This window comes from Rousettus aegyptiacus, unplaced genomic scaffold (genome assembly GCF_014176215.1).
Source record: "Rousettus aegyptiacus isolate mRouAeg1 unplaced genomic scaffold, mRouAeg1.p scaffold_m13_p_12, whole genome shotgun sequence".
Lineage (NCBI taxonomy): Eukaryota > Metazoa > Chordata > Mammalia > Chiroptera > Pteropodidae > Rousettus > Rousettus aegyptiacus.
The window spans coordinates 55,002,818-55,030,376 of NW_023416287.1; the positions used below are offsets into that span (position 1 = coordinate 55,002,818).

Consider the following 27,559-nt stretch of genomic DNA (forward strand, 5'->3'; position numbering starts at 1 on the left):
ACGTTCTCATTTCCACACCTAACCACTTAGTCCTCATCTCTAAACTTAAGCTAATTCTTGGATAATTCTTTTACTATTCAAAGGGAATTTAGAGATTCACAGGCTGAGGTTTGAAGCTGGGATAATGCTCGGTTCCTCCATCACTTGGACTCTTCTGCCCTTTGAGGCTTCCTGGGAACTAAAGTCTAGTCCCGGAATCCCAGGCCAAGCCAGGCTCAACTTTTGGCTGCTCTGCCTTCCCAGATCTCACCCATTGTCTTCATGGTTCCAGTGTATTTCCATTATTTGTCACCCACTGTTTCTGTCCCTATGCTCTGCCAGATCATCCAGACCACTTCCCACTGCTAGCTGCCAGGCATGTTTCTCCAAGACCTGGCTACCCTGAATGCCATGTCCGTTCTCCAGTACCTTCCTCAGCCACCTGAACAGTTCGTCAAAGTACTAAGTTACAAGCCCTTGAGTACAAGCATCTAGAATGTTCAACTTTCCAAAAACATTGAGTGTCTGGAAGAACAAGAGTGTGAAAGTTTCACTAGCCAAACAATAGACCCTCCAGTGCCAAGTACAGAGAAGACGCTAGATACATATATATTGAAAAAATGAGAGAGCGCTCATCACAACACAGGCACCTCCCACCACAACCTCTGCCCCCTCCCTGTGAAACAGACCACCAGGTGCCAATGAAGAGAAGCTGAATCATCAGAATGTGATGTGGTGGCTCACAGCACAGACTCTGGATTCAGATTTCCTTAGTTCAATCCCATGTCCATCACTTACTGGTTATATAATCTTTGGAAGTCTGCTTGGCTTTCCTAACCTTAATGTTCACATTGGTAAAATGGGGAGATGATCAATTACCTCATTAGGTTTCTGTAAGGACTAAATGAGACTATCTATATAAGGCACTGAACAAGTACCTAGGTTAGAGCTGACACTAGATAAATGTTAACTGTTACTAATATTAAGCCCTTTCCCATCAGTTGTACCCAAAAGGCAGAATAAGAAATAAGATAAAACCAAATAACAATCGGTGCCTGACAATTCAAAATAGACATACTATGCCTAACTGTTGTATTTTTTCCCTAACTTTTATTTCTCACTTTCATCCTTGTTGCTAGTCGCAGCCACCCAGGATACCATGACAACCAACAAGTCAAAATTGCAGCACTTCCCAGTTATCAAACACACCCTGGCTAACTTCACAAGCCACTCGAGAGCTCCTCAATGTCCTGCTGAAGAGTAAGAGGTGTTTTTCTGATTGAGAAACTATTAAAAATCCGAGATTACTTTCGTCCTTGAATGCCCTTAAAGAACCCTTGCCCCAAGATGCTCAGGCTTTTAAGTCTTTATTCATTGACGACTGGACTTTGTGCCATGGTAGCTATTATCCTGCTGGGACCCAGCTTCTAAGGTTGGAGTTCTCAGTTCCAGATGAAGCTAGATTTATAGTCTTGACCTCTTTCGGAGAGAGAATGCCACTTTCTTCAGGGTCCTCTAATACCAATTTCACCTTCACTATTCCTCACAATTTGAAAAATCCTCTAGAGGGATGCAGAAATGTATAACACTGTGCGCAGTATTTGTAAAGAATAGAGAAAGTTATCCAGCTAAAGGACTGTTTTTCAAAAATGTGGACTCTGGCCTATTAGTGAGAAGTAAAATTTAGTTAATCTCAAGAGGTTTATTTATGATAAAACAAAACAGGAATAGAATGTAATAAAATGGAATAGAATAGAATAGACAATATCAGAATATGTCCCACGTAATAAAGGTAAAATATTATGTCATTTTTTAAATGATATTTAGAAAAAGATTTATTAAAGATATATTTTAGAAGGCAATGGATCACACTAAGGAAGGCTGCAGCCCTGTGGAATTTTGGGAGGTGAAAAGATAAAAGTAATAAAAGACAGAGTATTCCCAAAGGAAGAGGAGGGTTTTCAGTCAAGAGAGCTGTAACCTATGTCACATTTTAATTTATATATATATCATAAAGTAAAAATTTAATTCTTACTATGGATCAAGATGAAAAAATTTTTTAATATCACATGTGTAATGGGATGACTGAATCAGTATTGGCCCATTCCTCTACACATATAAATTACATTTCAGTCTAGGGGATTGAACAATGGTTCAAATATCAGGAATATGCAGTGAAATTTAGCTGCATGTCTAAAAGTCATTTAAACAAATTTAGAGGAAATTAAGTCAAGACTCAGCTTACAGAAAATAGCTGGAAACTTAAGTAGTAGTTAGAGAACATAGGCTTGATATTATATTGCCAGGGTTATGATGTCCAATCTTTGTCCCTCATTGGCTATGTGATCATGGTCAGTTACTTAGCCTCTCCAAGCCTAAGGTTCCTCATCTGTGAAATCGGGATAAAAGTAGTTATTAGGAAAATAAAATAAATTATTATAAGAAATTACTATAAATGGATTATACAGTACTTAGCACAGTGCCTGGCACAAAATAAGCTCTATTATATTTGCCATTGCAACTAGTGGTTATTGTTGTTGTTTATTACGTGTAAAAATACATTGTTGTTTAAATAACTTTATCTTAGAACAGGGATCCCCAACCCTTGGGCCACAGACCAGTATTGGTCTGTGGCCTGTTAGGAACTGGGCCACACAGCAGGAGGTGAGCAGCAGACAAGTCAGCAAAGTTCCATCTGTATTTGCAGCCGGTCCCCAGCTCTAGCATCACCGTCTCAGCTCCATTTCGGATCATCAGGCATTAGATTCTCATAGGAACACCAGTCCCTGGTGCCAAAAAGATTGGAGCCCACTGTGAAGATAACATCCAGCCTACCAAGAAAGCCAAATAGATATTTTCCCTCATTAAGCCATCCAATCTATTAAAACTCCTGATGACTCAGATCACCAAATGTGCTTGAACAATCAAAACAATCTAACCACTATGCTGTACACCTGAAACTAATATAAAATAATACTGAATGTCAACTCGAACTAAAAAATATAATTTTTTAAAGTTAAACATATACTGGGCTTTAGTTAATGATTTAAAAAGAAAAAGAAAAAAGGAAAAAGACAGATCTAGAGCTCTATTTTCAGCCAGAGCCATCCAAATATTGGGTGTGGGTTTGGGGATGTGGGCTTAATATCATGATATTTTCTTCTGTGTAATAATAGCCAGTGTAGGTTCAAAAACAAACACAAATACTGTATCTAAATGGTCATTTATGAAGAAAATTTTGCCTTTTTATCATTTCTCCATAAAATACCAAAAGGAAGTTCAAAGAGGTTTCAAGTAATTATTTCACATCCTTAAAAGTTGACCTGAAGCTAGTTGGGCTTTTTTTCCTTTTAAATGAAAAAAGTGATTTCTATTATCAAGCATTTTGAGGACTTTTTCTGGGGCTCAGCAAGAACACACGGTGAAGGAGGGTGAGGAGCAGGCAGGAGGGTGTCAGGGCATGGGGCAGAGCTGGGATGCCAGCTCTAATTTTCTTTGATCGATTACTACTCAATGCTATGCTCCATCCATTTCACAGGAACAATGAAAAAAACAATGCAGAACTTCCCTGAGGCTTTAAGGTGGGTTGAATATGGAACTTTTTTATAAGGAAAAGGATTCTACAAACCCCAAATTGCTCAAGCAGTCTATCAGTGAAAACAGAGCGACCTAGACATGGACATTTTTAAAACTCCACCCTCTTGCTGAGCCACACAGTGTCACTGGTCTTCCGGTCTTCTCAGTATCAGGACCCCAAAGAGCCAGCTAATTACATTCTTCGGGCTAACCTTCAGTTAAAGGTTAGCTTAAACATGAGGACAGAAATTTCTTAGAGCAGTGATTCTGTTTCTAATTAAGATATTAGGTTATAGAAATAAACAGACGTGTGAAAAAGAAACTATGTGCCCAGCAGAGTGGCAGGTGCTTTATATGCAATATCTCACCTAATCTTCATCTTATGAAGTATATGTTCAACCCCATTTTACAGATAATAAAATTGAGGCTGAGAGCAGCTAAGTAACTGTGCCCACATAGCTAGCAAATAGTGCCGCCAGCTTTGAGAAATGAATCAGAGAGCTCCTCAATTACCTACGACATGCTCTCCCACAACAAGAAACACCCTAGTCTTCACACTCCATCTCACAAACCTCTGAGAACAGAGAGAAGGGTATGAATAGAGAGGTGAGCTGAGCAGAGAGGAAGTGAAAGCCAGCCGTGTTTTCTCATCTTCCTCCCATTAACAAACACCCCCACAAATCAAGGTCTCTGGTGACATCAGCGGAGGCTGGGTTCACATCTCAGCTCGAGAAAAATGTGTCCAAGAGTAGTTTAGTACCAAGCAAAGTGGGGGCAATGGAAGGTAGAGCCAGACTTCTCTTGGGAGTAGGCTGATGCAGGAGACAGCCTGGTCATTCTTAGCAGACAAGAAGCCTCACGCTATTTTAAAGAAATAGCACTGCAAATGATAGATCACATTTTTAAAATTCATTCAATTTTCAGTGTTCCAATAAACAACAACTCCATTTGAAATAATAAGCTGAAGATATACTATTTAGTTATTTTTTAATGTGAAATAATATTATCATTATGTTTTAGCCATTTTTGAGCTAGAAACAATGCAATAAAATTTTAATAGAGAAAATATCCTTTAAATTCATCTGAAATTTCATAATTGAAAAATGAATCCTCTATATTCCCAAAGAAACACAGGATACAGACCATAGTTACTGTTTTAAAAAGCAAACAATCTATATTAATATATCGTCTTAAGAATCCTTTTTTCAGTTAAACATTTGCCATAACTCAGGGAAACATTTGCATAACAGCATTATTCAAAATCAATATACGATTCCATCTGAGATCATTTTTCAAAGGCCCACTCCTATCAGATGTTCAGACAGATTTAAAAATTGCATACAAAGCCTCTATTCCTAATGAAAGTCCATCTCTCCTTCATTCTTCACCTCTGGCTAATCATGACAAAAAGGAGCTTTTCCTTAAAAAAGTGTATTGAGTAGGAATGTAGAAAAAGAAATATAAATATGTATTCAACCCTCTACCTGCTTCCAGCTCTTGGGATTTAACTGGCTTTGAAATATGTACAAGCTAAGGTGACTACTGTATTATTCATCAAAGATTTATCAAACTCTAAACTCAATTACACATAGTGGCCATGAGATACTTTACAATAATAGTAATAACAAAATGTGTAATAACAAAAATCTTTTTTGAAAATGCTGTCTAGGAAAAGAAAAAACAGAAAAAAGTTGCTTAGAGTTAATATCAAAACCTCTAATTAAAAATTATAGTAAGGTTTTCTATCCCTGAACACTTAGTTTTCAAATTAATAATTTAGTCTACAAGGCTCTCGCCTTCTGGGACCCCTGAGAAGCAGCATTTACCTACAAAGAACCAACACCTTTATTCAGGAGATAAACATTGCCACAAGCCTCTGAAAAAGTCATCAAAAGTTGAATTATTCTTTAAAAAATGACCCAAAAGTTGAATTATTCTTAAAAAAGAAAAAAAGAGAGGGAGACAGAAAATACTGTACTATTCCTTTCCAATCCCATCTTTTGGTCTTTGTTGTTTTAAATGAAAGGGAATTTGGCAGGTATCCAATATGACCTTCCAGTTATACAGATCACATAGACAGGATTGCACAGACCTAACTGTACAGATCTGAGCCCCAGAAATGCCGTGACTTAGCCAAGGTCACAGCAGATAATCATATTCATTACTTTATTCAATAAATATTTATTGAGTCCCTAACATGTGCTAGGTATTGTATTAAGGATCAGGTACAGTGATAAACAAAACAGACCTGGTGGCTGTCCTTCCAGGGCTCAGTGGCTACGAGAACCACCCAGGTGTACGTCCGATGATGTTCCGCTCCTGCCCCAAGGCCAGACCCAGTCCATGAAGAGGTTTGTAACTGTTGGAGGCAAGAGGTAAAAAATACAGGATGTAGGTTTCCAGGAAACTGAATGTACTCTACTTTAAAAGGTGCTTTTTATCCGAAGACTATCTTCCTTATTTTGTTTTGTTAAAATTTCCTTCCTTTCTATGAAATGATGATGACAAAAAATAACAGGGGCTTTTGGTGTCCTTGCTTAGAAAATTAATTTTTCTTTTTAAAAACTACTAATTTATGAAACACAAGTCTGAGAGACTGTTTTGACCACAAAACCCTCTCTCACAGGATTAGCAGTAAAAGAGGTCTAGGAAACACCACAAAAGCAAAGGCAAGAAGCCGTCAACTGGGGGTCAGTTGGAGTGGGTGGGTTTGGCAGCTATTTCTTCCTACACCTGGAAGTCCAGGTTTAAAAAAGTATGTTAATAAAAGTTTTAAAAGTACATTTCTTGGCTCTATGACTGTTATTGAAACTAGAGAGTTGGGCTACCAAGACTGAGCCAAAAAAACTGTTATTTGATGAAATGACTTAATTAGTTAACATTTTTGGAGTGCTTAATAGTGATAAAGGGTTATGTTCATACCGAATACCATCAAGATTACAGAAATGTAATTAAAATTTGGTCGGGGGAAGCAAGGGTGAATGTCTGTGGAGAAAGCATTTCCAGAAATCTCTAAGGGTCACATCACTGACCTAAGCATAAATGAGCAAACCTCTTGTAATTTCTTGGGACTAGTTCCTCTTGAGCAAAGGATCAAGTGCTCACTGAGTAGCTTCTCTCCCTTCCCTCTGGATCCAAGAACAGCAGCACCCTCATTCCTATTGGCTTTTCCAACTTTGCTTATCCCAATTCTGGGCACTTCTGCCAGAGCAAGGAGAAAAATAGGAGAAGGAAAAGGCCTCAGCGGTGAGTAATGAAGCACTTTTTCATACTCTTGTCAAAAAACTGTCAACTCTACTGTGCTCCCAGTGAGAAATTCTTGTATCCAAAAGTTGTGTCTTATAAAATTCCTAGAATTATAACAATAGTAGCCATTTATTGAGTGTTAACCAAGCATCAGGGCTTGTGCTAAGTGCTTTCACACATCATGTTATTCCATTCCCACAGCAAGTAGGAAGGCCAAGTAGGTGGCATTATTGGCAATTTCTGGCCAAAGAAATTAAGACCTAAGGAAACTAGGTACCTTGCCCAAGGTCACAGAGCACAGGACTTGAGCCAATTCCAAAACCTTGCTTTTAACTTTATTCTGCAAAAGCCCTCCCACCAAAGGAAAGCAGACAAGTTTTCTTTCCCAATGAAAACTAAATCTATTGCAACGGATGCTGTGATACAGCCAAGGTGCTCATTTCCCGGGCTGCTGGGAGTGAGGTCTGCTGGGAGCTCATGGCTTTGTCCCTCAATTAAAGTGGTGGCTGCAGCCAGCGTCCAGTTGATCATGCAAAGGCCTGGTCTTTTTGCTTTAGTACAACTTTGAAAAGCCATCCCACTAAGGGATCGGGTAAGGCCAATGCTGCAACTGAATCTCAGTTCACGTTCTCCTTTGCCCAGTCTTGCTTTGTGCAATTCCTCATGATTATTGTTCCTAAGACCACTCCCCAGTAAACCTCTTGTGCACAAATCTATCTCAGAGCCTACTTCCCAAGAAAGCTAGAAAACAACACCTATATAACATGATTTTATGGAGCATACCTACTATTATAACAAATGCTAGTCTGAAGATTTCTCTCCAACAGGAAATTTGTTTTACCTGACAGTCTATAACTGAAAGTTTCCAATGCCCCTGCCTGGCCTGTAATATTGAAGCATGATGTGTTCCACGAAATCTCTGTCCTTTCTAATGATCATTGATATTCTATTATTGACATTCAAGCCATGAAAAACTTGAGGACAATATCCTCACTTTAAATGTAGAAGCTGCTAGATGGAAGACAGGACCACATAGAGAGAGAGAACTTAAGCCCAATAGGGAGAAACAAGATTTGGGGAAATATAGGACATTTTGTGGAGAAAGACCTCAATTGGTACCATCATCTTGATGATCGCTCCTTATCCTTTTTTCCAACAGATCATTTAATCACAAAATGGACAATCTAGAACTCTAGTAGCCACTAGCCAGCCACATATGGCTTTTTAAAATTAATTAAATTCGAAAAGGTAAAAACTCAGTTCTTCAGTCACACTAGCCATATTTCTAGAACTAATAAGAGAAGCTTATTAGACATAAATTGTTTGTACAAACCAAGTGGTTTATGTATGCTGAACACCTGCTTTCCTTCTGGAATCTGCAGTTTGGGTATGTGACAAGCAGAGGCTGTCTAAGTGACCCAGTAAAAGCCCTGGTGCTGGGTCTCTAATGAGCTTCCCTGATTGGCATTTTTCATACATGTGTCACAACTCATTACTGGGGGCCTAAGACACATCCTTTGGGATTCTACTGCAGAGGATCCTTGGAAGCTGGCACCTAGTTTCTCCAGGACTCTGCCCCATACACCTTTTCTCTTTGCTAATTAGGCTTTGGTTCCTCTCGCTATAATGTTAAACAAAAATTATAATGGCCAAAAGCTTTTCTGAAATATAGGATTTATTGAGTCAAATACTAGTCAGAAAAGAACTAGGTCCTGGGCATAGTCTGAACCACCAGCAGCAGAGGTAGGTGAAAAAGACAAACATGCCCACTGTCCTGGAGTTGACAGGCTCTTCTGTATGTTATGTTTTTGGGGACAAAAGATGTTAGTTGCTTTGAAAGAATTTACATTGTTTATGGATAAGGGGAGGTGATGCAGGAAAAAGTGATGTAAGGGCAGTTCTAGGATAGGTGCACAATTCGTAAGGAAGAAATATTTACTACTTTTGATTGGTTGCAGGCCACTATAGGTCACTCTGCACAGAGGATTCCCTGAAACTCTGCCTCCTCCAACTCATGGCCCTACCCAAGACACATCCAATTGTATCCTCAGCAAGTGCAGTGTTTCTTGCTGAGTAACTGCTCCAGGATCCACACTGGTGGCAGCTGGCTTCAGTTTCTGATGTGGCTTCTTGAGGCAACCATAAGCACAGTATCTGTGGATTGCTTGCGGAATCTTAACAGATGGCCTCGGAAGGGCACAGGCTAGGGCTAAACTTGGCCTGCAGCCGAACCCCTCTCAAGATTGTGCCACTGGACACCTACTACACAAAGCCATGCTAATAAGACTGGGAGACTTAGGAGCTTTATTAGTACATAGAAATAGATGAGAAAAGGCAGCCGGAATGGGAAGACGAAGAAGCAGAAACCATATGAGAGAATAGAATAGAGATCCAGAAATAATGGAATCAAGCAATCAAACAGACGCAAAGTTCAAAACACTGGTTATAAAGATGCTCAATGAACTTAGGGGCAATGTAGATGAACTCAGTGAGAACTTTAACAAAGATAAAAAGTATAAAAATGGAAATGAAAATTATAAAAGGGATCCAGTCAGAAATGAAGAACATATTGTCTGTGATGAGAAGAATATTAAATGAAATAAACAAAGTGAATAAAGAAAAGGAGCAAACTACCAATAAAGAGGATGGGGGGAGCCAAGGACACTCAATCGAAATGGCAAGAATAAAGAAGCCAAAACCAGAATAATAATTTAAGGACCCTAGGGGACACAATTAAATGTAAAAACATCTGGGTCATAGGGGTACCTGAAGAGGAACAAGAATTTGAACAGCTATTTGAAGAAATAATGATGGAAAACTTCCCTCATCTGGTGAAGGAAATAGATATACAACCCCAAGAGGCTCAGAGAGTCCTAAAAAAGATGAACCCAAAGAGGCTCACACTAAGAGACACCATAATTAAAAGGCCAAAGTTTGTATACAAAGAGAGAATCTTAAAAGCAGCAAGAGAAAAGCAGTTAATTACTACAAGGGAGCACCCATAAGACTGGCAGCTGATTTCTCAAGAAAAACTATGCAGGACAAATAGCTTGGCACAAAATATTCAACATGATGAAAACCCAAGATCTATAACCAAGAATAATTTATCCAGCAAAGGTATCATTTAGAGTTGAAGGACAGATAAAGAGCTTCTCAGACAAAAATAAGCTAAAGGAATTCATAACCACCAAGCCAATATTACAGGAAATGTTGGAAGGACTTTTTAAAGAAAAAACATGTTTCAAAAACAGGAATAAAGAATAGTAATAACTACATATCCGTTAACAAGTACTTTAAATGAAAAAAAAATTTAAATGTTTCAATCAATAGAGAGGGTGGCTAAAAGGATAAGAAAACAAGACCCCTACATATGCTGCCTATAAGAGATTCACTTCAGATTAAAAGACACACACAGACTAAAAGAAAGGGGATGGAAAAAGATATTCCCTTGATGGACCAATCGGATATTGAGCTGAATGAGTTAGAGAAAGAAAAACATCACATGATTTCACATACATGTGGAATCTAAAGAATAAAATGAACAACAACAACAACAAAAACAGAAACAAACTCATAGATACAGAGAATATTTTGAGGGCTACTAGATGGAAGGGGGATTAGGGGATGGCGAAAAAGGGCAAAGGCATTAAGAAGTGCAAATGGATAGTTAGAAAATAGACAGGGAGATATAAAATGAAGCATATGGAAAATAGTTAACAATGTTGTAATAAATATGTAAGGGGGAAGAGGGGTACTAGAATTAGTGGAGTGGTCACTTTGTGAGTTATATAGATCTCTAATCACTAATCTGTAAAACTGAAACTAATATATTATTGTAGGCTAACTATAATTGAAAAAAACTCACTGAACTGTACAATGTAAATACCAGCAGCTAATTGTTGATTTCAATAAAGTCAGAAAAAAAAAGGATCCTAAAAAAAAAAAATGAAACATCATCAAAATCATCAAATTTATTAATGGGGAGTGATGAATTATTTAGGTTCACTTACTCAAGGTGTTGTAGACTACAGACAAGTTCAGACAGCCTCCAAGACAACAGCAGCTTATCTAGGCATTTGTAGGAAATCCAGCCATTTTCCTTCTAGAGGAATGAGAAATAGTCCTCTCCAAACCTGGGGATTCTGCTTGACAGCCTGGAATGAGGTTCTTAATATTCTTTAGAAAGGAATCTAAAGCTAGATGTAAGGATAAAAGGAACTCCAGGCTTATTTTTAAGAAACAATGATTCTGTTCCTCTGAAGATATGACTTTAACATTAGACTAATATGTTGGCTATTTAGCCCCATGCCTATCATGCTTCAGATTAAAGCTCTTGTCAAGACCTAACATCTAATATAACATTATCCGTAACACAGAAACCTTAATCAACTTCCGACTCCTGATAGCCCACTATAAAATTAAAATTTCTTTCTGAATAAACCAGTAATAATGCCCATCACTTACTGGGTATTAATTAAATCATTTGTGTATATTATCTCATTTAATTCTTACAATAATCCAGTGAAGTTGGTATTTTGGCCCCCAATTAATAGACATAGAGCAGAGCTAAAGAAATAAGAAAATTTGCCAAACAATACAAAGCAAGTAAGTAGGAGAGTTGGGGCTGAAACTGAGGTCAGCTGACTCCAGAGCCATACTCTCAGCCACCAGACTAGTTACTGCTCCAGAATAGAGATTGAAAGAAGCCACACACTTTGCTTCAGCTATTTCTTTAAAGAAAACTTTGGGCTGCTTATGAGGATATACCAGATTTTCCTGGTATATAACCTACTTCTAGGAATAAAGTAGCCCGTTGGACAGAGGATGCTAGTGCTCTGTGTTGCTAGGGCACCACTTGATAGTAAACTGCTGCTTTTAAGTACAAAATAACCATGAAAAGATGCCTCCAGCTTTTCAAACTGTGGAATTAACAATTTAAGTGCTCACATGCAAATTGAGCCAAATGCTTTTAAATGAGAGTTTATAGACATGTAAGGAGAAATGGGAGTGATTCTGGAAAAATGAAGACCTGTAACCGTCCTCTAATACCTTAACAGGTCACACTTTGAACCTCCTAGAATCCAATCATCTGAGGCCAAGTACGCCACCAACATGGCTGTTGATAGCAGAGCAGTTCTCAGAGAAAGGGGTCCCTTGTGGGCGGATCAGATTTCAACAAGGGACTTGTGGTATGCAGAATCCTAATACGGCCCCAAGATTCCTGCTCCTTGGTATTTGCACCTTCTAAGTGTTTCTATGAAATGATATTACAGACATTATTAAACTCTCTAAGGGGGTGGCTCCACAGTGTAGGGGTTAGCACATCTGCTTTACATCCAGAAGGTCCTGGGTTCGCACCCCAGGTGGAGCCATGAACCATACCCTGGGTACGCCAGGCCCCAAGTACCTGCCGCGAGCTTGTGGGAGGAGATGCCCAGCTTCAGAAATCCAGTTCTTAAGGGGAAAAGGCAACATCCATAGGTCAGGGGTAAAAGTTGTGGGGTGGGGGTTGGGGGGGGTTGGGGGGGATTAAAGGGCATGGGAATAAATAAATAAAAATAAACTCCCTAAGAGTTGACTTTACATTAGGAAGATTATCCTAGGCGGGACTGACCTAATCAGGTGAGCCATTTTTGAAAATCGTAGAGAACCAAGGCAGCAGCAAATATCCTCCATTGGCTTTAAAGAAGTAAATTGCCATGTTGTGAAGCATGCCAGATGACTGGGAAAAGTGGGTGGTCTCTAACAGTCCTCAGGAAACTGAAATCTGCCAAAAACCAGCAAGCTTAGAAGAGGACTCAGCCTCTGGATGAAAACGCAGCCTGGATGACACCTGTGAGCTCCTGAGCAGGGTACCAGTTAAGCTACACCTATACTCCTAACCCGAGGAAATTCCAAGGGAAGAAATGTGTGTTGTTTCAAGCTGCTAAGCTTGGGGCAATTTGCTGTGCAACAATAGTAAACTAATACAGGGCCCAAATTCGAAGCATACGAAACTGGACACAGTGGACTATAACTTATGTTTATAAACATCCAGGGGTGTAGATGTAAGAAACAGAAAAGATTTCTAAGTTCCCAGCTCTGAAAATATCTTTTTTCAGCCCTACTAGAAGCAGAGGAGCCAGGCAGAGAACCAAAGTAGATAGAGGATGGGGCCACACATAACCAGAACCACGCCCCTAGGTGTTTGTAGAAACAGTAAATTGTTTTATTTGCCTGGTGATATACCCGTCTTATTCACCTAACTAACTGAAGGGGCTTTCTCCTTTTCCTTCTCAGAGACTGCTCATGGAGCCAGCAGAAGCCCATGAACTGGTCCAGTGTTAACCATCATTAGCACTTGGGAAGCAGAACAAAATGTAAATAATTTGCAGCTCACTGTGTAAAGTAACAAAATTTGTTTCTAGTTTTATCACACTTACTGTTCGCTAATTCCTAGGATAAGATCTAAAAATCTTATCTTTATTCTTACTGGCTTCCAGTGCACTCTTGTATGAATTTTTTAACACCGGCTCTTTACAACTTTTTCTGCTCTAGGTTCATAAAGTACTCCACTTATTTTACCAGTTTATATTCACAATAACTCTATCCTTATCCCTGAATTATAGACAGGGAACCAAAACCCAAGACAATAGTTAGAATTATCCAGAACCAGAAAATAAATTTCAGAGGAGCTGGAGAACCCCAACCTTCTCTCCTCTAACTGGTTACATAATTCTTTAGTGCATGTGTAAGTGTATACATATTTTACTTGCTATTTCTTCAGAGATATTTCCACAGTCTGGGTTGCTATCTCAATAGCCTCTTATTCCAGATCCAATTTACTAAAGTTCAGGATGTATCCAGCACAGTTTGAGATAATTACTAGAGGAGAAGAAAGACGTCATTGGATAGGCAGCAATTCATATATGATAAAACAGGTTTTCGAATTAAAAATATTACACCTCAGGACTAGACAATAGAACAGAATACATAAATTTTAGAGGTACTTCCGTACCTGGAACATAGGTTTACATACACCCACAAATGTATTTTAAAGACATCCATACATTTATATGTTAAACATCAGTGAAATCTTTGTTGAAGCAAGCATATGCTTGTAGTTTAAGCTTAACATATACTAGGTAACTGAGGGGTTTGTGCAGTTTTGAACTTGAAAGTAATACAAAATTATCGAACAGACTACCTAAATTCCAGGAGCTAAAAAGACTAATTATTATACATACAAATGAAACTTGCATAAAGAAAAGTGTCATCTATTTGTTAAGAATTTACTGTGAAAACTGACATTTAAGGAGCACCTCCAATGTACCTGGAACTAGATTGTTTTGCAGAAATCATTCCACTTATTCTCAATAAGAACTCTTCAAGGTACATATTGTCACTGCCTTTTTGCAAATGAGGAAACGGAGTCCAGAAGGGTTAAGTAAATTTCCCAAGGGCACACGGCTACTAAGTGCTCCTTGGATAAAACATACAAATGAAGAAAGGAGGAAATCAATAAAAAATCCCACTAGAAGAAGTTCAGGAGGCTTCCCTATTATTCCCTTATGTTGCAGGTAGGGACACCTGACAGAGGAGTTTCGGGTGGAGGCTGCCAGGGGGAAGAAATTTCCAGACCACCAGTCCTATCTATTTACAGATCATTTGTCTTGTAGGTATGGCAAGAATTTCCAGAAGGCCAATTAAAGATGTATAGGGTGTGGTTGATCTATAACCAGCTGAGTCCGGTCATTTCTACAAGCCCTTTCCTTTGCATTTCTCAGATGTCTCCTCTCTTACTTACAGTAAAATTGCATTTAATTATGCTAGCAGAAAACATATTTCTAGCCTACTAGACCTGAAGATAAAACAGAACTGACACCCAATTTTACTTTAGTATCTAGTCAAGTAAATCAAATTATATATTTAGAGTCCAGTTTGGACTATCCTTTTCTTCTGCCCCTGTCTTTTGAGGTAGTAATATTTAGGTGGAAATTCTTTATAAGAAAAGTATAATTTGGAGAGCATAAAGGGCTATAAGGTGGCAGCCAGACTCTGTTTGACCATTTCCAGCTCGAACGAGTTAGTTCCTGGCTACACCCGCCATCCCAGGACTCTCCGGCTGACATGGCAGTCCAAAAACCAACTTAAATGATTAAGCCGGTTTCCTTACTTCGGCAGCCAGTCAATATTCTCCTTATGTTCTCCGTACTTATATGGAATATCTATAGCTGTGTAGGAATGCGGAAGTACAAGATAGTATAAAACTGCCCTCCATGTTACAATCAGGGCTCAGCCTTCGGATAATAATCCGCTGAGCCGGTGCCGGCATCAATAAATGCTGCTTCTTGCTTATTGCTTTGGTGCCCTGCCTCCCTGTTCAAGAATCCTGCAACAATAAGAATTACAGAGAATTTACTATTTGATGGAAAAATTGAAACAGTAATAGAAGTTGTAATAATCATAATAAATCTTATTATTCAGTGCACTATATTAAGCATGTTATGTAAAGTAACTTATTTAATCCTCCTAACAATCCTATGAGGATGTTATGATCACCCTAGCAATAGAGGCCATCACTTGCAAAATTCTTAATCTTTTTAGTAAGCCTAATTAAGTCTTTTCTTTCTTTTTTTTTTTGAAGAAAAGACCCTCTCTCTAAAACTTAATTAACTTGTAACTAGTGACTCAGGTCCTCTGGCTATTTGATAAGGATCACTGAAACTCAGATTCTCCTTAGCCCATTACAGGGCAGGAATGGCTTTAGGCCAAAACAGGGCCCTGGGAGTCTGAGAAGGGAGGGGATCTTTAACTCAAGTTTTTTTCTTTCTTTTACGAAATATATTAACCCAGCCTGATTTCCTTTACCTGCTTGATAGGCAAATCAATAATAGATATAACTAAATATATGATTCGAGTAATAAGTTTGTATCTTTGCTTTTCTTTGTCTAGGACTGAGGCAGCACTTCAGCAAGAAACCCAAGACCCTGTCCTGACTAAAGCAGAGAGGGAAGAGCTCCATGAAACCACAATAGGCAGGGACTACAACCCTCCTCTGCAGGAAGCAGATACAGAAAAAGAGACCTCCTGTTCTTCAACATCCATAATAATAAAACTTTTTTCCATGGTTCTTAGAAAAGAATTAGGCAGGAAAGTTAGGGAGTTTCCGGTCTGCCTGCAAAGACTATGAGGTCATCATCCTGTTCTAGAAAGGGTCCTCAGCAGTCCGCCCTAAATTAAGCAAGCCAGAAGGCATTTTTGGTCTAAAAGTTACTCATACAAGGAAACAAGTAAGGAGATAATTGGGTACTAGTTTCAGCCAGTCATTCGCACCTGCGCAATGAAGACTCCAACAACCTTTAATTCATCCGAGCCTCGTTACACTATGTATATGCCCGGAAGTTCATTAATATCAAATAACCAACTGAATTCTGGGAACCTACACGTGCAGAAAGCAAATGATGAGTCACTGGGTCCTGTCCATCTTAGCTGTCAATCAAGAAAGGCCACTTCTCTAAGAAAAATAACCACGCACAGCAAATAGGGGTAAAAACCCTGAAGGCTTTATTACCAGGTTTTTGAGCTAGTCTTCTCTTGCTCAGTCCCACTTCCACATCTGGAAGTGTACTGTCACTTCTAATAAAGCTATTATTTTCTGCTACATTTCAGTGTCTTGCTCGATTCTTTGAGACACCAAGAACCTGGACAACACATCAAAAGAGGAACCCCACTCCCCAGTAACCCTACTTTACAGGTGAAGAAACTGAGGCACAAAGAATTAAATAACCTGCCCAAGGTCACATTGAGCAGATGGAAGAACAAAAATTCAAACTCCAGAGTCTGGGCTTTTATAATCACTAAGGTCCTCCTGGCTTTTCTTTTCACCCCCACCCCTGCATAGCACAAGGGCTCTTAACCCTTTCCTCTGTTAGGGATGACCATGATTATAGAAGAAAAACTGGCTTTAATAGATTTCCCCTTATATTAGATACAGCCTAGTCTATTTTTTTACTTGGGGAAAACTCCTATGCACACCGCACTGTACCTTCCAACCAGACATACCTGTCCCTCTTCCATCCCAGTCAAACAGATCTATTTTGTCTCTGAGCAGAGTATACTGATGACACAAAGCGTATCATTCACAGAAATGCAGATACATTTTGACAGAGACCTTGAAATACTGCTTGAACTTGATGGGACAACTGTAACTAGAGAATTGTCGGCACCATGGCAGGTTTGGGAAGCAGCATTAAGAACAGTGGGTTTCCAGAGGAATTCATCCAATTAGGTGCATCCTGAGTTGTTCGTGCTGTGTAATATATGGTGTTCTCAAGTGATACCAATGAACTAACTTTCAGGCTCAAATGAGAGTATATATGGATTCAGAGTTAGATAGGCAGATCTAATTTATGCCTATAAAAAGTAGAAAAAATTAGAGAATCTCCTCTGGAAGCTTTTAAATTAAGATAATGCCTTATTAATATGACAAGGGTTAGGTGTAGATGTTTCTGACTCTCATTCCGGGTTCTGATACTTTAAGATGTGCACGTGGTTCATGCTATAAGAACATCTGAGCACACAACATCAGTCCAGAGATTTTCACGTAGAGAAGGTACATATGAGAGGATCAGATCTAAAGACAATAGTAAAATCTCCAACTCCAGGATTCAGAGATACCTGCACATGCTGCGATTAGTTTTCCCACCCCCCTTTTTTTGCATGACGGATTTGAACTGTGTAGGCTACTACTACAGATACTTCAGAAAGGGGGCCTAGACTGGATATGGGGAGACTTGGGATCTAATTGCGTCCCTGCTAATAATTAGCTTTGTAAACTTGGGCAAATCACTTTATCATCTCTGGCCCTCATTTCCCTTTTCTGGTAAATGAGAGGGGTAGGTGAGAGAATCCCTATGATCTCTACTGGCTTGAAAATTCAGTGATTTAGAACAAACTATTGCTACATCGACAATGTGGATTAAACACAAAAACAATGTTGAGCAAAAGAAATGAGGGGAAGTAGAATTTGCCACCTCAAAATATGCCTTTTAGGATATTGACTATTTAAGCTGGTTATTTTTAAGAAACAAGAGACTCAGGAAAAATTTTGGATCTGTAAATGAAAAGGGAGCTGCATACTAAAACCTGAGAAGCTCTAGGGAGGCTAGCATGATAGGCCCTACAAACTCAGAGACCAAAATTAACCACATAGAATGATGGTCCAAACATAAAAATTACTGACTAAAAGCGGGTCATGGGAGGTAGTCACATTCTGAACCTGTAACTTTCTTAACAAAAGGTCTGTCTTTACCTCAAGTAAGCCAGTCTATTACCTTTTTGCATCTAAGATATCATACCCTTGGAATATCAGAATAATCCCTTCTTCTGGACTCCTCGGGGCACAACACTTTGCTCCAGAGCACAGGACTATGAAACCCCTCATTGTTATCTCATCCTGCAAATGCTATCTCTGTGTGCTTGTAAAATGTTAATTATTACCTATATGTACTCACTAATGTAGAAGAAGTATGTGTCTCTCCATTTTCCTTTTTCTCCAATCCCAGATATTTCCCTGCTTTGCTTTCTCCCATCCTCTTAATCTATCACCAGTGGGTTTCATGTAAACCTCCTTATGTCTCCTCCTTTGATTCTAATGTATAAAATAAGCTGCAAAACAGCCATTCTATGGAGCATTTTCTTAATCTGTTGAGATTTTGCTTTCTGACAATTGTCAGTTTGGCTCATATAAACTCATTAAAATTCTCTACAGGTCTGGATGTTTCTTCCATCAACATTTACTTGGCGCAGATGGCAGCATTCCAAAGAAGCCCACCCAGGACCACCCTGAGGACCCAGACCTGGTGCTAGGTCCCAGCAGGGGCCCATTGTGCCCCACTGGCTCCAAACTAATAATACCAACTTGCAGCTCCACACCCATGAAGGCCACGAGCCTACCAGCACCCCCCTTGAAACCAGACAGAACAACGTAGTCACTGACATCAGGACCTGATGCAATGATCAACTACCTTTTACTCTAGCTCTGATCAATCAGTAGAGCCCAAGGCCCCAACTCCCTTAGCTACCATGACTGAGTTTACCCCTGTATAACCTATTCCTCCAAGATCATCAAGGAGCCAGGTCTTTGAGCACTAGCTCACCTATGTCTCTGGTCTTGGCATCATTTCCTTAAATAAACCTCTGCTTTCTTTGCTGCAAACTCCTGTCTGTGTCTCTTTTGGCTATAGACACATGCAGGCAAAACGAACCCCTTGAGTTTGGTAACACTAAGAAACTATGTAAGGATGTTCGAGGGTATGCTTCAAAAAAGTAAGACCCACAGAGAATTCCAACACAACTATAATTAAATAATTGGCTCTTCCAGGACATTCACATAAAGGCCAGTTAGAGTCTTCATGGTTGTATTAGACAGTGGGGAAGAGAAACCCATATGAGGGTTGAAGCAACTTGGGAGGTGACAGCCCCTTGGAGCTCAACCCAAAAGCAGCACACTTCGACCGACTACACAATATCCCTAAAAATTTGTTCAGACCCTGCAGATCTCAAAAGAAAACTAAAACTAACAAGAGAAGTTGTGCCTCCAAAGCCAACAAGCTCCCAGCCCCCAGTCCCCATTGATACTCCTGTAGAGGTACAATTCATAGGAAGCCTATACTTTCAAGTACTTACAGAAATGGGAAAATTTAACTAGGAGTGATATCAACTTAAGATGGCCCAAATGGAACTCTTTTGACGCCTAAATTAATTTTTTGCGCACACAACAGGAAAAAAAAAAAAGCCACTTCTAAAATCAAACTGAATGAATGGGAGGTTTACTTCAATTGACAGATAGAAGCCTCTGAAATGGAACACAGAGACTTACTTCTCTCAAGGAAGTTAACAAGAAAGTTTTTGAGACTCTCTGAACTAAAGGTTTCCAAAGCTGCTCAATCCCAGTGCTCCATTTTTCCTTCTTCTCCAATTGCCTCACTGTACTCTTAACTTTATTGTCCAGACTTACTCTTCTTTCTTCCTCCTCCTTCTCTCTCTTCTACACCTCCTCCACTTCAGTTCCCTACTGACCTAGGGTATACTCAGAATAGAAAACCAGACCAGGATATACCAGAAAAAACAGACAACGACAATAATTCTGGCAGCTCCCTTTGAAGAAAAGCCAGTTTCCAGCATAGAGGAATCAGTGATTATATATGTTCCTTGGCCTAGAACAGAATTAAGCAATCTACCTGAAGATTTCCCTGACTCTCTCCAGGACCCCAATGGGTTCACAAACAAAGTTTATTTAACTGTTGAAACATAGGATCCTGGCTATTCTGACCTATTTCAGTTAATACACCTACTAGTTTCTGAGAGCAAAGCAGCGAAATTACTAAATAAGGTTTGCTGGGAAACTTGTGTAGAAAAGTCTGTTTTTGTTGTAGAAAGTCAGGTCACCTTAAGAAGGATTGTAGAAAACTGAAATGAGATTTAGAAAAAGAAAAGAAAAAGAAACAAGCATAAGGCTACTCCGAGAAGGTGTTTTCCTTTCTCCTTGCTAATATTTTAGGAGAAATTGAAATTGCCAGAAAAGGGGAAACTACCAAGTCCATTATACATACTGGGGCTACTTTATCTGTTCTTAATGCTACCCAACTAATTTGTTCTCTTCTTCAGAGTAAAGCTTCTGTACAAATATTAGGGATATCTAATCAACCAATGCCTTTTTTTTTTTTTTTCTTAAATTCAGAATCTGTTCCCTTCAAGCTAGGGAATATTACGGGCAAATATATATAATCTATAGTCAAATCTGCCCCTATTTACCTGATAGGATGAGACTTTCTTGAAGCCAATGATGCCCACACATCCTCCCAGAAGGGTGAAATGTATTTAGAATGAAATGAATCAGATACGGAACCAATTGGAAAAATGATGATTTTAAAATAAACTTCGTAAGAGGAAACTAATCTTGAAACTGACATTCCAATGCAACTTCAGGCTGTTTCCTGTACAGATATTGGCAAGATTAAGTCAGTCACTCCTATTAAAATAACTATTGGCAGTACTTTGTCTCTACCTAATGTTCACCAATTTCCTTTAAGACCTGATGCACTAGCTGGAATTAGTTCATTATACAAGATTAATTTTTTTAAAAAGGGGGCTTATAATTCCATGCTGGAGCTCCTCTATTTTTCCTATCCTTCCAGCAAAGAAACCCAAGGAGAAAAGATAGAGATTTGCACAGGATCTCATAGCTATAGATAAAGACATCCTGTGGTTCCAAGTCCACATATCCGATTATCAGCTATTCCTGTGGACTATCATTGATAGATTTGTGTAGTGCCTTTTTTGGCACTCCTGTTTTAGAAGAAGAAGGAGAAGAAGGAGGAGGAGGAGGAGGAGGAGGAGGAGGAGGAGGAGGAGGAGGAGGAGGAGGAGGAGGAGGAGGAGATGATGATGATCATGAGTTTTCTTGATCAGTGATGCCCCAGGGATATATGTAGAGACCCACCTATTTCAGGTGCTAACAGCTAATTTGAATGATGTTGAATTTCCCAGAAATTCTACTCTAATCTATATGTGGCTGACTTACTTTTATGCTCTAGGACATATTAGACTCCAAAGAGGACACAATTTACTATTATAAAAGCTAGCCACAAAGGGACATGAGGTCTCAAAGGACAAGCTTTGAGTCTTTTACCCTAAGTAAAATGCTATGGTTATCTAATACCTAAAGATGGCTACTAATTAACACTGAAAGATTCAGAGGATAATATTCTTTCCTCTTCTAAAAACAAACAAACAAACAAAAAATAGCTTAGTGGATTCCTGGGTCAGACTGGATACTGTCACAACTGAGTTCCAAACTTTTCATTAATGCCCAGCCTCCAATATGCCTTACTAAAATCAAATTGGCCTGATTCAATTTAATGGGACCCTGAAGGGAAACAAGTTGAAGAAGCTCCGGAGGAAGTATTATCGAAAGCTCCTACTCTGGAAACCTTAAATTACAAACTTTCTTTCTTTTTTATATATAAAAATAAAGAAAATGCTTTAGGGATTTTAACTCAAAAATGGAGATCATCATTTACCTGTAGGATATTATAGTCGGCAATTAAACTCAGTAGCCAAAGGGCTCCCTCCCTGTATGACAACCATCTCTGCTACAGCCATGTTATACAAACGAACAGAAGAAATAGTTATGGACTCTCTTTTATTTATGCTTCTCATTCTGTTGAATCTTTACTGAACTCTCATCATAGTCAATACTTTTCAGTCAATCCACTGGTTTCTCATGAAAGTCTTGCTTTCTGTGCCTAATATTGCTTTAACTCGATATAATGGTTTTAACCCAATAACTTTGCTACCTTCTTTGCTGGATGAAGACATTATGATTGTTTTGCTTGCTGGCCACCTTTGTGTTTCTAGAAATGATTCCTTGCTGATAATGCTGACTTAATTTGGTTTACAAATGGATCTTATCTGAAAGATGAACAGGGACATTACTGGGATGGAAATGCAATAACTTCCATGGTGTACCTAATTGAAGGTTCTTATTTACCTGAATAAGATCTGCTCAAGAAGCTGAACTAATTGCTCTAACTCGAGCTCGTCAATTAGCCAAAGATAAAATAGCCAATATTTAGTCACTATGCCTTTGGTATAGCTCACAACTTTAGAATGCTGTGGAAAGAGAGGTCTTTGACCTCCTTGGGGCAGCTCATAAAGAATGGAAAACCAGTTGCAGAATTGTTAGATATTGTATAGCAGCAAAAGAATTGGTAATTATCAAAATTCCGGGACATTTTAAAGCTGCCACCACCAAAGCAAAAGGAAAGAATTTAGCTGATGCTGCAGCTAGATAAACAGCAATAAGTAGCCAAATTATCCAGACCTGACAATGTTTCATCTTCCTATTTAATTCATAAAAGACTCTCTTTTACAGTTCCAATAAATAGCTGCAAAAGAAGAATAAAGAATATGACAAAAATAAGGGAGAATCTTTGACCTAAACAAACAAATGTGGCTTGGGCCCAATCAAAAACCAATCTTACCTGTGGAGGCTCAATTACCTATACTTCAACATATACATGAGCTAACACACTGGGATCTTGAAAAGATGATTTCATGGAGTAAACAATATGACTGAAAACCTACTGTAACTCATAAAGTGTATAGCAGATGCTCTACCTATCCAAAATACAACCTTGGAAAACCATTTTACAGGTCCAAGAATATTTCCCACTTCCTTTAGTTCCATTTAAGGTACAGTAATTGGATTTTATCCAAGTGCCACTATCTCAAGGATACAAATATGGTAAGTTATTATTGGAAAAAATAATAACAACTCCCAACTGGAGAATTCCCTCTGAGTTACATAGTGACTGAGGAACTCATTTTACCTGGCAAATAATGTAATCCATTTGTAATATTCAGCTTATCATTCCAGTCCTCTGAATGGGTGGAATATACAAATGGTACAATTAAAATTCAACTAGGTAAATTTTCAGAAGCTTTTAATCTCCCTTGGCCAAAAGTTCTCCCTACAGTGCTTCTTACCTGAGACCTACTCCTTTTGGTAAACGTAGCCTTTCTCCTCATTAAATAGTCACTGGTCATCCTATGCATTTGGATGAAGGGACATATGAACTAACCTTACTAAAAGAAATTCTGCATTATTATCAAGTACTTATTAACCAACTTAAAGAAATCGATAAATTAGTAACTTATTTACTTCAATGTTCCTAGGAGATGAAGATTTCAAAGACCATGACTTATAACCAGGAGATTTTGTCCCCTGAAAAAGATGTCAATCAAAGACTCTCCAATCTCATTGGAAGGCGCCTTATCAGCAAACATCAAAGATTCCTCAAGTTTAAGAAGCTGCCAACATCAGAAGTAAACAGATGCCCCAAGACATCAAGAAGGCCTGTATGCCTACATAACTGGTGTTGAACTTAAAAAATTAATAGTAATTGTTTGATTGTCTTTAACTGTCTGCTAATAATATTAGCTATAATAATAGTTATACTTGTTCTTTGGGCTTTTCTCAACTTCTATAGCCCAACTGTTAATAATTGTCGAAGGTGTATAAAGTAACTTTATATTATCAATAATACTCATTTTACGGTTTCTCTTTTAAAATTTAGAAGGAATGTTATTGCAGAAGAAAGGAAAGGGATGTGCATGTGTTTTTGAGAGAAGGTAAAAGGAAGTAGTTTGTCCTAGTAAGTTGGTTATTTCTAAATGAGTAAAAGGAAACAAACTGAGAACAGGGAAGTTGTAGAACATTAGTGGAAAAGGAATGCTGAGAAAGGGATTTTATGTATAAATGCAAAAGCCCAATGATGGAAACATGTTTACCTCCTAACCCAGCAAAGACTATTTATTATATTAATTCAGTTGGAAGCTGAAGTGGTTATTTAAAAAAAAAAAATGGCCCTCTGTAATGGCTGCTGAGGCACAGGGAAACTCTTATTGTCCCTCTAGCTTCTAGAAATTTTTAAATGGTAATTGTAATTTACACTGCTGTGTTCTTACAAACTTGGCCCCAATTAAACCTTATAGTTCCCATTTGCACAACTAGCAGGAATCAGACTTATAATGAATGACACTTTGCTTCCAATAAGAAGTAGATGGGTTATATTAAAATAATAATAAGAACAACACTAGTAAATAGAAACTGAAGAGGTGTATGATGTACCTGCAAACTACAAGTAAGTGTTATATTAGATGCAAGACACAGAAAAGTAAGAAAGACAGCAAAACTTGGATCATGATAGTTTGTAGGTTAGAAATGATCCAGTGTTTTCATTCTTAATGAAGGCGCATAAGACCTGACCACATCCAATTTACCCGGCTTTCCTTTTGAAAAAAAATATGTGGCCTTGCTGCCATCCAAAATTACAATCTTGCCCCATCTCTAATGGTCCGCCATTTCAGCAAGACAAACGATGATACTAATACTTCCTAGGAATGAGCCTTCCTAGCACCGTGGGACCACATTATCCAACCAAGAGGTTGGTCATCAATGCATCTTTTGAATTGATTTATGACTAAGTGGAAGTGGGCAAAAAAGGAACCACATAGTAAACCTGATAGCCTCAGGTGAGGCCAGCATGACAGACTCTACAAACTCATAGACCGAAATTAACCACATAGAATGGTCTGAACATAAAAATGCCCAATAAAAGCAGGTCATGGTGGTAGTCACATCCTGAACTTGTAGCTTTTTTGACAAAAGGTCAGTCTTTATCTTAAGTAAGCCTATCTATTGTCTCGTTGTATCTAAGATAACATACCCTTGGAATGTCAGAGTAATTCCATTTTTCAGACCCCTCAGTGTGTAAGATTATAAAACCCCTCTTTGTTATCCTGTTCCTTGAATACCATCTCTATGTGTTATAAAATGTTAATTATTAACTATCTTGTTTGTATCCACCAATGTAAAAGAAGTATGTGTCTCTTCATTTTATTTCTTATCTAATCCCAGAGATTTCCCAACTTTGCTTTCTCCCACTCTCTTAATCTACCACCAGTGGTTGTCACGTAATCCTTTTTAGACCTCCTCCTTTGATTCTAATATATAAAATAAGCTGCAAAATTGCCATTCTACAGAGCATTTTCTTAATCTGTTGCAATTTTGCTTCCTGGCAATTGTCGTCAGTTTGGCTCAAATAAACTCATTAAAATTCTCTACAAGCTCGGACGTTTCTTATGTCAACAGATTTTACTCCCTAACTATTTAAAAGGAATTTATATAGAGGACCTGCTCCAGGAAGGGAGCTATCATTATAGATACTTATGGTTTAATATAAAGTAGTGTATGACAGACAGGGAGGAACCTAGCAGGGCCCATTTGATCAATGTCCTCTCTGTGATCCATTATTAAAGATGACCCAGCAAACATTTACTTACCAAACATTTGCATTTCTGTCTCCACGTGACTTGCTTTTGAAGTCTCAAACCACAACTTCTAGCCCCATTCTTTCTCCTTAGCTTCAGAATGAGATATAAGCTTCAACTGTCCGATGTGTCTGCAGGTATCATATTTTTATGGTACCCCACATGTATGTATGTATTAAATGTGATTTTTTTCTCCTGTTAATCTGTCTCATACTAATATGATTAGTGTCCCAGCCAGAAGAACATAGAAAGGTGGGATGGAAGTTATTTTCTGAACCCCCACAGAAACCAGACACAAATGAGGTCATTCTGTGTGAACCTATTTATATTGAAACAAACAAACAAAAGGAAAACAAAGACAAAGTAATCTATCTTGTTAGAAGTCACATAGTGCTACCTTTGCAAGAAGGTAGTGTGAGAAGGCCTCTGGGGTACTGGTAATTTCATCATCTTGGCACTGGCTAAATGAGTGTAAATATTTGGTGATAATTCACAAATTTGTACACTTACAGTTTGTATACTTTTCTTCATATATGGTATGCCTCATTACCAAGTTGTTTTTAAAAATGTACAGTGGTTCAAATTTATAATGCAGTTATCAAATTCATGAAATAATTTCAAATTCTCCCTCTTACTCTGTGCTACTCAGCCTAGAGAAAGAGAAGAAAGAGAGGTGAGTGGGTGAACACTTATTGAGCACTTACTATGTGCCAGGCACTTTGCAATGTAAATTACATCTCTGCCTTGGTGAGCTCAGGCTGCTATAACAGAATACCATACACTAGGTGGCTTACACACAACAAAAATTTCTCACAGTTTTAGAGGCTAGAAGTCCAACATCGGGGTATCTGTATGACAGGGTTCTTGTGAGCCTTCTTCTGGGTTGCAGACTGCCAAATTCTGTTGTATTGGCAGAAAGAAGGGGCAAGAGCTCTCTGGGGTCCCTTTAAAGGACTTTAATCCATTCAAAGGGTTCCACCCTCATCAAAGGTGCCACTTGATACCATCACCTTGGTTAGAATTTCAACATATAAATTTGGAGGTGGGGGCCAACAAACATGTAGTCCATTACACATACCTCATCTCTACTTTTAAAACAGGACTGTAAGATAGCAATTACCATCTCCATTTACAAATGTGGGTCAGAGAGTATAAGAGACTTGCCTAAGCTAATGCAGCAAGAAAACAACAAAACCCAGGTCTGTCTGCAGAGGTCCGTAATGCTCTTTCCATTATATCTTGCTGCAAATCACTGCCATTTGGGGTTTATAAAAAACCTTTCATCCTGAGGTCTTACACACAAAACAGTTTTGAAAAGCTAAAAAATTACTTTCCCAAAATTCAAAACCCTCTTTAAGGTTAAACATTTGCAGCAGTTACTAGAAGTTACTCATTTAGTAGGGGATAGAACTCTGTATATGGCCCATCTTGGCTTATCACATGATGTGTTTGAAAATAAAATCTCTTCTTATGAACGATTCTCTCTCAAAGATTTAAAATAACTCTCAGTATCTGAAGGATCCTCTTCAACCATAAGAGAGTACGTTAGCCACTGCCTAAACATATGCACAAGACACAAACCCTGACCTTGCTCATTCCAGGAAACCCTACTTAAATGGCAAAGAAAGAAGCAGTCAACAAAATGAAAAGGCAACCTACAGGATGGGAGAAAATATTTTCAAATCATCTATCTGATAAGGGGTTAATATCCAAAATATATAAGAAATTCATACAACTCAATAGCAAAATATATATATACATATATATTTAAAATGGGCAAAGTACCTAAATAAACATTTTTCCAAAAAAGACATACAAATGGCCAACAGGTACATGAAAAAATGCTCAACATCACCAATCATCAAAGAAATGCAAATCA

General features: G+C 38.5%; 1 protein-coding gene across 13 annotated transcripts in view; it reads right to left on the reverse strand.

Annotated features, from left to right (window-relative positions):
* ADCYAP1 (adenylate cyclase activating polypeptide 1) overlaps positions 1 to 27,559 on the reverse strand; it is a 661,277-nt gene that overhangs the window by 597,017 nt on the left and 36,701 nt on the right. For 12 of the 13 annotated variants that reach the window (XR_004953679.1, XR_004953680.1, XR_004953682.1 and 9 more), the window contains one exon: positions 5,804 to 5,914. Coding sequence is in view for 2 of the 13 variants with exons in the window: in XM_016164561.2 (XP_016020047.2) it covers positions 5,833 to 5,914 (82 nt within the window). In the remaining 11 variants the exon portion in view is untranslated. Of the gene's footprint in view, positions 1 to 2,721; positions 2,811 to 5,803; positions 5,915 to 27,559 lie in introns of those variants that run through there. The other variant, XM_016164562.2, reaches the window with a different exon arrangement.